The sequence below is a fragment of the Chiloscyllium plagiosum genome, unplaced genomic scaffold, assembly GCF_037043375.1.
Source record: "Chiloscyllium plagiosum isolate Xiang-an unplaced genomic scaffold, Cpla_swu_hap1 HiC_scaffold_3, whole genome shotgun sequence".
Classification (NCBI taxonomy): domain Eukaryota; kingdom Metazoa; phylum Chordata; class Chondrichthyes; order Orectolobiformes; family Hemiscylliidae; genus Chiloscyllium; species Chiloscyllium plagiosum.
Window position 1 is genome coordinate 141,312,027 of NW_028270141.1, and position 15,290 is coordinate 141,327,316.

At 48.8% G+C, this 15,290-nt stretch overlaps 1 protein-coding gene and 1 long non-coding RNA gene across 3 annotated transcripts in view; one reads left to right on the top strand and one right to left on the bottom strand.

Moving 5' to 3' along the window:
- Positions 1 to 563, top strand: part of LOC148151361 (uncharacterized) — an 87,039-nt gene extending 86,476 nt beyond the window's left edge. Inside the window, exon 3 of the long non-coding RNA XR_015754694.1 lies at positions 336 to 563. This is a non-coding gene — a long non-coding RNA (uncharacterized LOC148151361). The remainder of the gene's footprint in view (positions 1 to 335) is intronic.
- slc60a2b (solute carrier family 60 member 2b) overlaps positions 1 to 14,511 on the bottom strand; it is a 105,870-nt gene extending 91,359 nt beyond the window's left edge. The window contains exons 1-2 of one of the 2 annotated variants that reach the window (XM_043675371.2): positions 14,219 to 14,511; positions 21 to 189 (exon numbers count right to left, since the gene is read on the bottom strand). In XM_043675371.2, coding sequence (XP_043531306.2) covers positions 21 to 189; positions 14,219 to 14,485 — 436 coding nt within the window. In that variant the 5' untranslated portion in view covers positions 14,486 to 14,511. Of the gene's footprint in view, positions 1 to 20; positions 190 to 5,105; positions 5,127 to 14,218 lie in introns of those variants that run through there. The other variant, XM_087983931.1, reaches the window with a different exon arrangement.
- Positions 14,512 to 15,290: the final 779 nt, after the last annotated feature.

Sequence of the window (15,290 nt, forward strand, 5' to 3'; positions counted from 1 at the left end):
GCTGGATAGGTTGAACTTACCAATTAACAAGTGGGGATTTGTGCAATCAAACAGTATCCCACCAATCAGTGAGCCTCCCACATAGCCCAGCGATCGGCCCACAAAGATGTAGGAGATTTCACTTATATTTTTGTCGACATTAGTTGCGAGTTCTTTAAATGTAGGTCCCAAAATAGCAATGCTCATCCCCTGAGAGAGAGAAAATAAAATAAGAATCACTAAACAGTGTAAGTGACAGATAACACAATTTAAATGGATTTCAAGCAGCAGCATTAAGCAGATTGTTCCTGGATCTATTATCTTCCACTTCACAAGGATCTTGTAATCTTCCACAGGGCCTGCTAGTGCCAAGAGGCTAAGTACCAATGAGCTGTTTGCCAAGTTCCTGAGGTGCTCAGAAAAGAAAATTCCACTTTTTGGATCCAGATCAGAAGCAGGGATGCCAACCAGTTTTCCCTGGCTTGCCAATGGAGCCCCAAGGGGGACCTCAGTCTTACCAGCAAACAGGCTTAATCAGCACAACCCCCAGGAGTGAAGCCTTCAATGTGCCATATCGTCAAGGAAGTCACCACAGCAGTCCAACTTTCATTTCTTTCAACATAATTTAAGAGGAAATGGAGAGACTGTTTAGCATCAGCTAGAAAACTGACATCAGTGAAACATTCGCCTGTATTTAAAGTATCATGCTTTAGAAAGGATAATAAGATCATGGGGAGGGGACCAAGGGTTGTCCACTACAATTGATACCATTTACAGGGAGGAATAGAAGCTGGGATTGTTCTCCTTATAGCACAGGGAAAGGGCTAAGAGAAGTTTTTGAGCTTATAATAATTGTCAAAAGAATGAGGGCTGTTACATTTCGAAAGGCACTATCTGACTGGGGCAGTAGAAGCAGCATCCACAAGAACTTTTCAAATCATAGGGGAATATATTTTTGAAGGGAATACATTTGCATGGCTATGGGAGAATGGTGAGATGTGTGTCCAGACTGAACAACTCTCAGAGTTGGCAAAAGAACAATGGGCTAAATGGTCCCTTTCTAAGGGGTGATCATCTAGTCTGCACCAACTGTGGTTCTTGGCCCGCCTGGTAAGTGGATTGCAATCAGCAGACTTTAGAGACTGCTCAAGTTAAATCAGCCTAGAATAAATTCATGTTTAAGGCAAAAACCAATCTGAAGCATTCATAATCAAAACAAATTAGATTTGATCAACTAAACAATTCTGGCAGATTCAAACATATAACAATTGAGGTTATTAATATTTCAAAGTAAGTTATATAATTACATAGTACCTTTCACTTCCCAAAATTCTCCCAAGTTGCTTAACAGACAATTTACCTTTGAAATGCAGTTACTGTTGTTATTCTGACAAGCACAGCAGCTATGTTGCTAGTTAAGGAGTGACAGACGGTGGAAACCCCATCACCCCTCCATTTTAGATAGTGCCACACATCTGCACTGAAAAAGTGGCACTCCCTCAGTACTGCACTAGAGCAGCAACACAGAACATCAGTTCGAAGTCTGAATTGGTGCTTGAACACAATCTTTTGGATGGAGTGTACTATCACCGAGCTAAGTTGGTAGGAATTAAGACTGATCATTAAGTACACCTACCATCAGAAGCCGAATGTGCAGACTTACCTGAATGCTGCCACTCACTGAGGAAAGATGGCTTGCCCTTTACACTGAAGAATACTCTCTGTTGTGATAGACGCTGCAGCACACAAAACACCAACATTGCCACTGCCACTTCCCCAGGAAAACTGCTTCTATTCAGGTCAGGATCACAATTTTGGAATTTCTCCAAATGATGATTATCAGAGTTAATCGGATTAAACCCTACGTTGGAAAGCAAGCTTTTCACTCAGCAGAATGGGAACTGTTGTCAATAGAGCACATGGTTCTTAAGTTCTCCACACTTCGCTACAATAGATTACACTTGTTTTGGAATGTAGAAAAGTTACAGAAACAAAAGGTGATCATTCAGGCTATTGTATCTGTGCTAGCTTGGCTTTAGGAAATTGGCTGGCCCTTGGCTTTTCAGGTTAGAGCACCTCAGGTGCTGACTTTCTGCTGTTATGGAGGGATGCAGCAGAATTAACAAGTGTTGCCAGATTTACAAGGACCTGTCCTGACCATGGTCCTGCAGGACGGCTTCCCCCCATCTCAAGGCAATTCAAATAAAGTCACTGTGCTACCCCGTGACTGAAATACTAACCTTCCCCAAGTAGCAGAAAATAGCCATCTCCAGCAAGAAAGAATCTAACCCCTGACCCTTGACACTCAACGGCATCATCATCATCACTGAATCCTCCCATGATCAATACCCTGGTGAGGGGGGGAGGGGGTTTCAAGGAGGTGAGAGGAAAAACATTTTCACTCAGAGGGTGGTGAGAATCTGAAACTCTCTGCCTGTAGAGGCAAAAACCCTCACAACATCTAGGCAGCATTTAGATGTATACTTGCAATACCCAGGCATTCAGTGCTGGAAAATGGGATGAGAATAATTAGGTGGTTGTTTTTGACCAGTGCAGACTCAATGAGCTCCGTGCTCTAGACCTCAACACCCATTTAATTCCAGAGCTTTCTAAAAGCTTTGTGTTACCCTCTACATTCCAACCGCCATAAATAATGCAAATCCTAGACCTTATCTTCTCTGTACAAGGTACAATATTCAAGGAGACTCTGAAGAGAAAAAGAGAGCAAGTTTGAAAGGCAAGGCAAGCAATATATGACATTAATCTCTGCTGGCGTTATGTACACATTCACCACTCAATACACAACACAGACTTGGCAGCAGTATAGCTGTTATTTGCCTTGCTTGGCCACAACTACAGCTCCTGGATGGTCAGGACTGAAGCAAGAAGTGTCAGGGAACATACCAGAAAGACTCTATCCCTCACACAGTTGGCACTGCACTAGCAATGCTACAACATGATAAATACACAATTAGTTAGTGTAGAAATTATAAGGATAAGTACTGCTAGAGATTGCTGGTAAAATCAGCCAAATCAGTCACCATTTCAAATTAACTAAAAAGCAACTTTGGAAACGATGAGATGGAAAACTGAGTGAAATTAACAGGTGAAATCAAGCTCAATAACACTAGCCTCGCGTCATCTTCAAATCAGCCAGCTGATACCCCAGCAGAGATTAACTCAGCAGTGACGGCAAACTAGACCAAACTCCTTCTCATACGTATGTCTTTGTGCCTCTTATGCAGGATCATAAAACCATGAGGCGCAAGAGCAGAAAAAGGCCATTCAGCCCATCAAGAGTTCCCTGCCATTCAATAAGATTATGGTTGATCTGCCTTTTCCCCATTACCCTCGATTGCCTTACTGACTAAAAACTGGTCTATCACAGCCTTGCACATACTTAATGACCCAGCCACAACAGCCCTCAGTGGTAAAGCATTCCACAGATTCATGACCCTCAGAATAGAAATTCCTCCTCATTTGTCATAAATGTACAATCCCTTCTCTAAGATTATGCCATCCTCTTTTCCTTTCTACCACCATAGCCCACTATGTTTCAATGAGTGCTTTTTGGCTAATAAAGTCACTCTGGGAACCATATAATAAACAGCCATTCAAGATCCCAGCAGAAGGACTATTCAAAACCCACGCTCAGAGACTAGAATCCCTACAGTGTGAAAACAGGCCTTCGGCCCAACAAATCCACACCGACCCTCCAAAGAGTAACCCACCCAGACCCATTCCCCGACCCTATAATTTACCCCTGACTAATGCACCTGACATAGACATCCCTGAACACTATGGGCAATTTAGCACGGCCGATTCACTAATCTGCACATCCCTGGACTGTGGGAGGAAACTGGAACACTCAAAGGAAACCCACGCAGATACAGGGAGAACATGCAAACTCCAAGCAGGCAGTTTCCCAAAGGCTGGAGTAAAACTTGGGTTCCTAGCGCCGTGAGGCAGCAGTATTAACCACTAAGCTACCTTACCACCCCCAATGTACAGGAACACAACGTAAAACTGCAACCTGCTGACTACCAGAGTGCTTGGTAAGTACCTAATCTCACCAAGGGGCTAAGGCTTGAGACAAGGGTGCAGGGGATGGACAACTGGCCTGTTTTCAAAGTAAAGTAAGCTGAAGGGACAAGCAGATCAGCGGAAAACATCAATGAAAGTGCTGTGGGTCAGTGAATGCAACAAGCAAGAAATGTTCAAGCCTTTTTCTCAGCAGGAATCCAAGGCCAACAGCAGAGTCAGGATGAACAAACCTATTCCTCTCCTTGTTCCATTCCTCTGCCAGTTACAACAAAGCTTGGATTTAAAAAGGAAGGTGATACTGAATGTTTTATTTCTGTAAAGCTCAGGGTCAGAAACAGGTCAACCCAGTGACAGATAAAGAACTAGTTTATGAAAACAAACTTGTTTAAGCATAGCTGCGAGGATTATTAACAATATGTAACCAAAGACTTAAAATGTACAAATAGATACAACTACCTTTCTTGTAAAATAACACAGACACACAACCTGCAAGTCTGGGAAAAATAGAAAAACTCTGCAGATTGCTATCTTTTAAAGTGCTTCCGCCATGTAACAGATAGATTCAGATAAACAACATATTCACTGACTGTCCAAATGTTAGTCTGTCACCAAAACAACTATTGTCCTGGATGGTTAGAATATCTGGGCGGCATGGACGAGTTGGACCAAAGGGTCTGTTTCTGTGCTGGGCATCTCTATGACTCCATGTGATGTGAACATTATTATCCATAACTAATCACCCTGGAGAGGGTGGTGGTGAACTGCTGCCACCTTTGGGCTGCTGAGACACCACTGCCCTGTTAGTAAGGGAGGTGCAGAATTTTGACTCTACAGAAGTGATGGTATACATGATATTGTTCACGTCAAGATGCTCTGGGGCTTGGAAAGGAACTTGCAGGTGACAGTGTTCCTTACAGCTTCTAACCTTTTCCTTCTAGCTAGTAAAGGTGGTGGATTTAGAAGATACTAACAAAGGAGACTGGGTGAACTATGGGTTAATGGGTAAAGAGAGTAAATGTTAGCGATGGGACGCCAATGAGGTGACTTCTGGAATCGTTTACGGTGGGTTGACAATGCTTTACCAGAGACAGGTACGGCTGGTTGACAATGCTTTACCAGAGACAGGTATGGCTGGTCGACAATGCTTTACCAGAGACAGGTACGGCTGGTCGACAATGCTTTACCAGAGACAGGTACGGCTGGTCGACAATGCTTTACCAGAGCTGAAAATGTGTTGATGGAAAAGTGCACCAGGTCAGGCAGCATCCAAGGAACAGGAGAATCAACGTTTCGGGAATAAGCCCTTCTTCAGGAATGACGAAAGTGTGTCCAGCAGGCTAAGATAAAAGGTAGGGAGGAGGGACTTGGGGGAGGGGCGTTGGAAATGCGATAGGTGGAAGGAGGTCAAGGTGAGGGTGATAGGCCAGAGTGGGGGTGGGGGCGGAGAGGTAGGGAAGAAGATTGCAGATTAGGAAGACGGTGCTGAGTTCGAGGGATTTGACTGAGACAAGGTGGGGGGAGGGGAAATGAGGAAACTGGAGAAATCTGAGTTCATCCCTATGGCTGGAGGGTTCCTAGGCGGAAGATGAGACGGTCTTCCTCCAACCGTCGTGGTGCTATGGAGGAGTCCAAGGACCTGCATGTCCTTGGTGGAGTGGGAGGGGGAGTTGAAGTGTTGAGCCACAGGGTGGTTGGGTCGGTTGGTCCGGGTGTCCCAGAGGTGTTCTCTGAAACGTTCCGCAAGTAGGCAGCCTGTCTCCCCAATATAGAGGAGGCCACATCGGGTGCAGCGGATGCAATAGATGATGTGTGTGGAGGTGCAGGTGAATCTGTGGCGGATATGGAAGGATCCCTTGGGGCCTTGGAGGAAAGTAAGGGGTGAGATGTGGGCGAAAGTTTTGCATTTCTTGCGGTTGCAGGGGAAGGTGCCGGGAGTGGAGGTTGGGTTGGTGGGGGGTGTGGACCTGACGAGGGAGTCACGGAGGGAGTGGTCTTTTCGGAACGTTGATAGGGGAGGGGAGGGAAATATATCCCTGGTGGTGGGGTCCATTTGGAGGTGGCGGAAATGACGGCGGATGATACGCTGTATATGGAGGTTGGTGGGATGGTAGGTGAGGACCAGTGGGGTTCTGTCCTGGTGGCGGTTGGAGGGGCGGGGCTCAAGGGCGGAGGAGCGGGAAGTGGAGGAGATGCGGTGGAGAGCATCATTGACCACGTCTGGGGGAAATTGCGGTCCTTGAAGAAGGAGGCCATCTGGGTTGTACGGTATTGGAACTGGTCCTCCTGGGAGCAGATGCGGCGGAGACGAAGGAATTGGGAATATGGGATGGCGTTTTTACAGGGGGCAGGGTGGGAGGAGGTGTAGTCTAGGTATAGTAAATGTCCGTGTTGATTCAGTCGCCCGAGATAGAAATGTAAAGGTCTAGGAAGGGGAGGGAGGAGTCTGAAAGTGGATGAACTGTTCAACCTTCTCGTGGGAGCACGAGTCAGCGCCGATACAGTCATCGATGTAGTGGAGGAAAAGGTGGGGGGGGGGTGCTACTCCTTTGGTTTGGAGGAAGTGGGAGGATTGGAAAGAGAAGTTGTTCAGGGTGAGGACCAGTTCAGTCAGTCGAAGGAGGGTGTCAGTTAAAGGGTACTGGTTGGTACAGCGGGAAAGGAAGAAGCGGAGGGCTTTGAGTCCTTCGTGATGGGGGATGGAGGTGTACAGGGATTGGATGTCCATGGTGAGGATAAGGCGTTGTGGACGGGGAAGCGAAAATCATGGAGGAGGTGGAGGGCGTGGGTGGTGTCCCGAACGTAGCTGGGGAGTTTTTGGACTAAGGTGGACAGGACCGTGTCAAGGTATGCAGAGATGAGTTCGGTGGGACAGGAGCGGGCTGAGATATGGGTCGGCCGGGACAGTCAGGTTTGTGGATTTTGGGCAGGAGGTAGAAACGGGCGGTGCGGGGTTGTGAACTATGAGGTTGGAGGCGGTGGGTGGGAGATCCCCTGAGGTGATGAGGTTATGGATGGTCTGGGAGATGATGGTTTGGTGGTGGGAGGTGGGGTCATGGTCAAGGGAGCAGTAGGAGGAGGTGTCTGCGAGATGGCGTTTAGCCTCAGCGATGTAAAGGTCGGTGCGCCAAACTACTACCGCGCCTCCCTTGTCTGCCGGTTTGATAGTGAGGTTGGGGTTGGAACAGAGGGAGTGGAGGGCTGCACGTTCCGAGGGTGAGAGGTTGAAGTGGGTGAGAGGGGTGGAGAAGTTGAGGCGGTTAATGTCGCGGCGGCAGTTGGCTATGAAAAAATCGAGGGCAGGAAAGAGGCCCCAACCTCACTATCAAACCGGCAGACAAGGGAGGCGCGGTAGTAGTTTGGCTGAGGCTAAACGCCAGCTCGCGGACACCTCCTCCTACTGCCCCCTTGACCATGACCCCACCTCCCACCACCAAACCATCATCTCCCTGACCATCCAGAACCTCATCACCTCAGGGGATCTCCCATCCACTGCCTCCAACCTCATAGTCCCACAACCCCGCACCGCCCGTTTCTACCTCCTGCCCAAAATCCACAAACCTGACTGTCCCGGCTGACCCATTGTCTCAGCCTGTTCCTGCCCCACCGAACTCATCTCTGCATACCTCGACACGATCCTGTCCCCTTCGTCCAAGAAATCCCCACCTACGTTCGGGACACCACCCACGCCCTCCACCTCCTCCATGATTTTCGCTTCCCCGGTCCACAATGCCTTATCTTCACCATGGACATCCAATCCCTGTACACCTCCATCCCCCATCACGAAGGACTCAAAGCCCTCCGCTTCTTCCTTTCCCGCCGTACCAACCAGTACCCTTCCACTGACACCCTCCTTCGACTGACTGAACTGGTCCTCACCCTGAACAACTTCTCTTTCCAATCCTCCCACTTCCTCCAAACCAAAGGAGTAGCACCACCCCCCCACCTTTTCCTCCGCTACATCGATGACTGTATCGGCGCTGACTCGTGCTCCCACGAGAAGGTTGAACAGTTCATCCACTTTCAGACTCCTCCCTCCCCTTCCTAGACCTTTACATTTCTATCTCGGGCGACCGAATCAACAGAGACATTTACTATACCTAGACTACACCTCCTCCCACCCTGCCCCCTGTAAAAACGCCATCCCATATTCCCAATTTCTTCATCTCCGCCGCATCTGCTCCCAGGAGGACCAGTTCCAATACCGTACAACCCAGATGGCCTCCTTCTTCAAAGACCGCAATTTCCCCCCAGACGTGGTCAATGATGCTCTCCACTGCATCTCCTCCACTTCCTGCTCCTCCGCCCTTGAGCCCCGCCCCTCCAACCGCCACCAGGACAGAACCCCACTGGTCCTCACCTACCACCCCACCAACCTCCATATACAGCGTATCATCCGCTGTCATTTCCGCCACCTCCAAACGGACCCCACCACCAGGGATATATTTCCCTCCCCTCCCCTATCAGCGTTCCGAAAAGACCACTCCCTCCGTGACTCCCTCGTCAGGTCCACACCCCCCACCAACCCAACCTCCACTCCCGGCACCTTCCCCTGCAACCGCAAGAAATGCAAAACTTGCGCCCACATCTCCTCCCTTACTTCCCTCCAAGGCCCCAAGGGATCCTTCCATATCCGCCACAAATTCACCTGCACCTCCACACACATCATCTATTGCATCCGCTGCACCCGATGTGGCCTCCTCTATATTGGGGAGACAGGCTGCCTACTTGCGGAATGTTTCAGAGAACACCTCTGGGACACCCGGACCAACCAACCCAACCACCCCGTGGCTCAACACTTCAACTCCCACTCCACTCCACTAAGGACATGCAGGTCCTTGGACTCCTCCATCGCCAGACCATAGCAACACGACGGTTGGAGGAAGAGCGCCTCATCCATAGGGATGAACTCAGATTTCTCCAATTTCCTCATTTCCCCTCCCCCCACCTTGTCTCAGTCAAATCCCTCGAACTCAGCACCGCCTTCCTAACCTGCAATCTTCTTCCTGACCTCTCCGCCCCCACCCCACTCGGCCTATCACCCTCACCTTGACCTCCTTCCACCTATCGCATTTCCAACGCCCCTCCCCCAAGTCCCTCCTCCTTACCTTTTATCTTAGCCTGCTGGACACACTTTCCTCATTCCTGAAGAAGGGCTTATTCCCGAAACGTCGATTCTCCTGTTCCCTGGATGCTGCCTGACCTGCTGCGCTTTTCCAGCAACACATTTTCAGCTCTGATCTCCAGCATCTGCAGTCCTCACTTTCTCCTCAATGCTTTACCAGAGACAGGTACGGCTGGTTGACAATGCTTTACCAGAGACAGGTACGGCTGGTTGACAATGCTTTACCAGAGACAGGTACGGCTGGTTGACAATGCTTTACCAGAGACAGGTACGGCTGGTCGACAATGCTTTACCAGAGACAGGTACGGCTGGTCGACAATGCTTTTCTGGAGACAGTGGTGCAGATTTTGAATTCTCCTTTAGGAATCCTCTTCTCACATTGATAACAAGGATGGCAAAGAAAAGAGCAAGAGAGGCAAATTACCCTGTCTGAGGGGGTGTGTTCACATCTAATTTTGTTTTTAGTTCATAAACTGGGTCACGTGCCCTCTCTCTGAAAACACAGTAAACTTGACGTCTCTACCCAAGCAGGTAAAAGTGAGGACTGCAGATGCTGGAAGTTAGAGTCGAGAGTGTGGTGCTGGAAAAGCTCAGCAGGTCAGGCAGCATCCAAGGAGCAGGAAAATCCCCGTTTCGGGCAAAAGCCCTTCATCAGGAATGAGGCTGGGAGCCTCGGGGGTGGAGAGATAAATGGGAGGGGCTGGGGGGAAATTAGCTGAGAATGCAATAGGTGGAAGGAGGTGGGGGTAAAGGTGATAGGTCAGAGGGGATGGTGGAGCAGATAGGTTGGAAGGAAGATTGACAGGTAGGACAGGTCATGAAGGAGGTGCTGAGCTGGAGGGTTAGAACTGGGGCAAGGTGGGGAGTGGGGAAATGAGGAAACTGGTGAAATCCTCGCTATCCAAACAGCTTGTTCTTTGCAAATGCAACATTGTTCTGCTGTAGCCAGTGTTTTGAAAAATTTTCAAAAATGGTCAAAAATTCAACCAATGGTTTCCAAAAAGCGAATCCAATCTAACCAGCTGAAACCACAACCCGCCCATCAGCATTTCTGGGCTGTAATACAGAGTTTTATAAAATCAGCAGAGATATGGATAAGGTGAATGGTAAGTGTCTTTTCCCTCAGGTGAGAGAGTTCAAGACTAAGGGGCATATTTTTAAGTTGAGAGTGAAAAGAATTTAAAATGACAATGGGGAACAACTTTTTTAACACAGAGAGTGGTTCCCAATTGTGGAATGAACTTCCAGAGGAAGTGCTGGGTGCAGGGTACAGTTACAATAGCTAAAACAAATACGTACATGAATAAAAAATATTTGGATGGACAGGGGCCAAGCGCAGGAGGGTGGGTCTGGTTTATTTTGGATTATGGTCGGCATGGACCAATGGTTCTGGTTCAATGCTGTATTACTCTATTGGTTCCAGGAACTTTTGTTAGGAAGCTAGATTGGAGAAGCTGGAAGTGTATTTCTAGAAGGAAACGGAGAGAAGATCTGGAGAGGGTACAGAAGAGATTTACCAGGATGTTGCCAGGTGTGGAAGGTTTCAGTTATAAAGAAAGGCTGGATAGGCTGAGACATTTTTTCACTGGAGCGTAGGAGACTGAGAGGCGACCTTATACAAGTTTATAAAATAATGAGAATTATAGATAGAGTAGCTGTCTTTTCCCTAGGATGGGGGATTTCAAGACTGGGGGCACATTTTTAAGGTGAGAGGAGAGAGATTTAAAAAAGACATGAGGGGCAAATATTTTGATACAGCAGGTAGTTCGCATGTGAAATGAACTTCCTGAAGACGTGGTGGATGCAGGTACAATTACAACATTTAAGACATTTGGATAGAGACATGAATAGGAAAGGTTTGGAGGGATAAGGGCCACGGGCAGGCAGGTAGGACTAGTTTAGTTTGAGATTATGTTCAGCATGGCCTGGTTGGACCGAAGGATCTGCTTCTGTGTTGTATGACTCTATGAGAGATCTGGGCAGTGTCAGCAGGGAGAAACTGTTCCTACTTGTGACAGTATCAATCAATCGCAAGAAAGCACAGATTTAGAGTAATTAGCAGGAACGATGAGGAAAAACATTTCCTCAGAACAAGTGGTTAGTCTGTACTGCACTGTCAAGAAGTATGGAGGAGGAAGGTTCAATTGAGACATTTAAAAATGAATGATATGGCCCTTTGAAATGGAACAATATGCAGGCTTATAAGAAAAAGCAAGAGAATGATACAACATTTGGAGAGCTGGTGCAGTGGCAACTCTACCACTGGTTACAGTACATTTAACAATCCTGTGATTAACCACTGTTTCTGTGTGTTTCCTGCCAGTCAGTTTTGTATACATTTTCACCTTACACTTTCAGTCCCCAAGTTCTAACTTTGCTCACCAGTCTATTGTGTGGCACAATATTGAACACAATTTGGAATACCATGTCCAACACAGAACCAGCCTTGTCCTAATCTACTTTCCATTATCCCACCAAAAGGAGATTAGTTAAACATGATTTAACCTGAATAACTCCACAACATATCTGTGGATTGAATACATATTTGTCTCAATGAATGAATTGTGGACAATAATGCAAATGTGACGCCACTGTTTAAAAAAGGAGGTAGACAAAAGATGGGGAATTATAGACGAGTTAGCTTAACTTCTATAGTGGGAATAATGCTCGAGTATATTGTCAAGGAAGAAATAGCAAGGCATTTGGATAGAAATTGTCCCACAGACGCAGCATGGGGTCATGAAGAGCAGGTCGTGTTTAACTAATCTATTGGAATTCTATAAAGACAGTATGAGCACGATGAACAATGGGGACCCAGTAGATGTGGTATATCTAGATTTCCAAAAGGTATTCGACAAGATGCTGCACAAAAGGCTGCTTCATAAGATAAAGTTGCAAGGCGTTACGGGTAATGTACTAGCATGGATAGAAGATTGATTAACCAACAGGATGCAAGAGTGGGGATAAATGAGTGTTTTTCTGGTTGGCAATCAATGACTAGTGGTGTGCCTCAGGGATCGTTGTTGGGACTGCAATTATTCACAGTTTACATAGATGATTTGGAGTTGGAGACCATGTGTAGTGTCAAAGTTTGTGGATGACACTAAGGAGAGTGGTACGGCAAAGTGTGCAGAGGACTGTGAGACTTTGCAGAGGGACATCGATAGTTTAAGTGAGCGGGCATAGGTCTGGTAGATGAAGTACATATGTTAATAAATATGAAGTCACCCATTTTGTTATGAAAAACAAGAAAAATGACTATTACTTGAATTGCAGCATGTTACTATGCAGAGGGACCTGGGTGTCCTTATGCATAACTCATAGAAGGTTGGTCTGCAGATGCAACAGGTAATTATGAAGGCAAATGGAATACTGTCCTTCACTGCTAAAGGGATTGAGGTTAAAGGCAAGGAGGTTATGTTGCAGCTGTACAGGATGCTGGTGAGGCCACACCTGGAGTACTGCGCGCAGTTTTGGTCTCCTTACTTGAGAAAGGATGTACTGGCACTGGAGGGGGTGCAGAGGAGGTTCACTAGGTTGATTTCGGAGTTTAGAGAGTTGCCTTATGAGGAGAGACTGAGTAGACTGGGATTATATTCATTGGAATTCAGAAGATTGAGAGGGGATCTAATAGAAATATATAAAATTATGAAGGGAATAGATGAGATACACATCGAGAGGATGTTTCCACTGGCGGATGAAACTAGGACAGGAGGGCAAAGCCTCAAAATTAGAGGGAGCAGATTTAGGACTGAATTGAGAAGGAACCTCTTCACCCAGAGGGTTGTGAATCTTCCTCAGTAAATGCTTTTAAAGCTAAGATAGATAATTTTTTGAACAGTAAAGGAATGAAGGGTTATGGTGAGAGGGCGGGTAAGTGTATCTGAGTCCATGAAAAGATCAGCCATGATCTTATTGAACGGCAGAACAGGCTCGAAGGGCCAGACAGCCTACACCTGTTCCTAGTTTTTATGTAAATTGTTGATGAGAGAAGTCCTTGACCTTTACCAACACCACACCGAACATCCTGGCAATCAGCAAACTGCACAGCCCAACCTCTCTGAGGATGCCCACCAACAACAAACTCCCCCTCCCCGTCCCTACCTCCACCCTCCTGGTTTCCCCATCCCCAGGAACCCTAACTGCCTCCTGGGGCCTGGCTGCCCCACCCCCTTACCGCAGATCACTGAACCCCCATTCCCCAAACCCAGGACCACACCCCACCCCTTTGGTCCTCAGAACCATCCCACACCATCCAAGTCCCTCTGACGTCAGGACACCTGCCCCCTTCCTCATCCCCTGAGCTCAGGACTCCCATCATATCTTACCCTGTCCTTTGACCTCAGTACCATCACACCGTCCCGGGTCTCTTTATGTCAGGAACCCAATCCCACATAGACCTTTGACCTCAGGACCCTGCCCCCTGCAGACTCCTGACTTCAGGACCTCCCCCCACAGACCCTTGACCTCAGGACCTCCACTCGCAAACCCATGATGTCAGGAACCCCCGCTCCCCCCCCCCCATCCCTGACCTCAAGACCCCAATCTTTGACCAGAGAAACCCCGCTCCCCCACTGATCCTTGCCCTCAGGACACCCCCGTGGACCCTTGACCTCAGGAATGCAGGACTCGTGACCTCAGTATCCAAACTGCTCCACCCCACCTGCAGACTCTTGACCTCAGGACTCTCCTCCCCCCCCAAGAACCCTTGACCCCAGGACCCTCCCTACCCCAATGGACCCTTGACCTCAGGTCCCTTCTCCCCTCTGACCCTTGACCTCAGGATCCTGCTCTCCCTCTGACCCTTGACCTCAGGACCCTTCTCTCCCTCTGACCCTTGACTTCAGGACCCTTCCCCCCTCCTACTCTTGACCTCAGGACCCTTCCGCTCCGAGCCTTGACCTCAGGAACCTTCTCCCCCTGACTCTTGACCTCATGACCTTCTCCCTCTGACCCTTCTCCCCCTCTGACCCTTGACCTCAGGATCCTTCTCCCCCTCTGACCCTTGACCTCAGGACCCTTCTCCCCCTCTGACCCTTGACCTCAGGGCCCACTCCCCCTGCCCGCACTCACCAGCCCCAGGAAGGCCCCGCACAGCAGCAAGGTGTCGGCACAGCGGCCTCCCCGCCGTGTGGCCCTTGCCCGTATCACCGTGCCCCCAGACCCAGGCTCGGCCCCGGCCCCGGCCCCGGGCCCGGCCTCCTCCCGCCGCCGCCGGCTCTCGAACAGCGTCTCCTCCTCCTCCTCCTCCTCCTCCTCCGGCAGGCGCTGCAGGGGCCGAGCGAACCGAACCTGCTTCTTCCCCGCGGCCGGCGAGGGGCCCCCGGCTCGGCCCGGCATCACCGCGGCGCCCTGCCCCCGCGGGCGGGTGGCCTGTGACCCAGCTGCCGGCTCTCACACGGTCATCACAAACAGCGGCGGCGGCCTCACAGTGTAATCATGACACCGTCCTCTAGCGGCGCCGCCGAGCACGGCCAGTGCGGTGGCTTAGTGGGTTAGTGCTGCTACCTCACAGCCACAGGGAGCCGGGTTCGACTCCAGTCTCAGCTCACTCTGTACATTCTCCTTGTGTCTGTTTGGGATGTCCTCACACAGTGTGCACGATGGGGGTGGATAGCCAACACGGAAATGCAGGGTGACATGGGCACTTCTGGGTAAGGATGCTCTTCTGAGGGTCATAAGGTGGAGGTGCCAGTGTTACACTGGCTTGGACAAAGTTAAAGATCACCCAACATCAATCACTCAACCACAAAAGGGTAATTAGGGAGAGAATGGCGCCCCTCAAAGATCAGCAAGGCAGATACTAAAGGAGTATTTTGCATCAGTGTTTACTGTGGAGGAGGACATGTAGGGAAATAGATGGTGAGATCTTGAAAAGTGTCCATATTACAGAGGAGGAAGTGCTGGATGTCTTAAAATGCATAAAAATGGATAAATCCCCAGGACCTCATCACGTGTACCATAGAACTCTGTGGGAAGCTAGAGAAGTGATTGTTGGGCCTCTTGCTGAGATATTTGTATCATCGATAGTCACAGGTGAGATGCCGGAAGACTGGAGGTTGGCTAAAGTGGTGCCACTGTTTAAGAAGGGCGGTAAAGACAAGCCAGGGAACTATAGACCAGTGAGCCTGTTGGAGGGAATCCT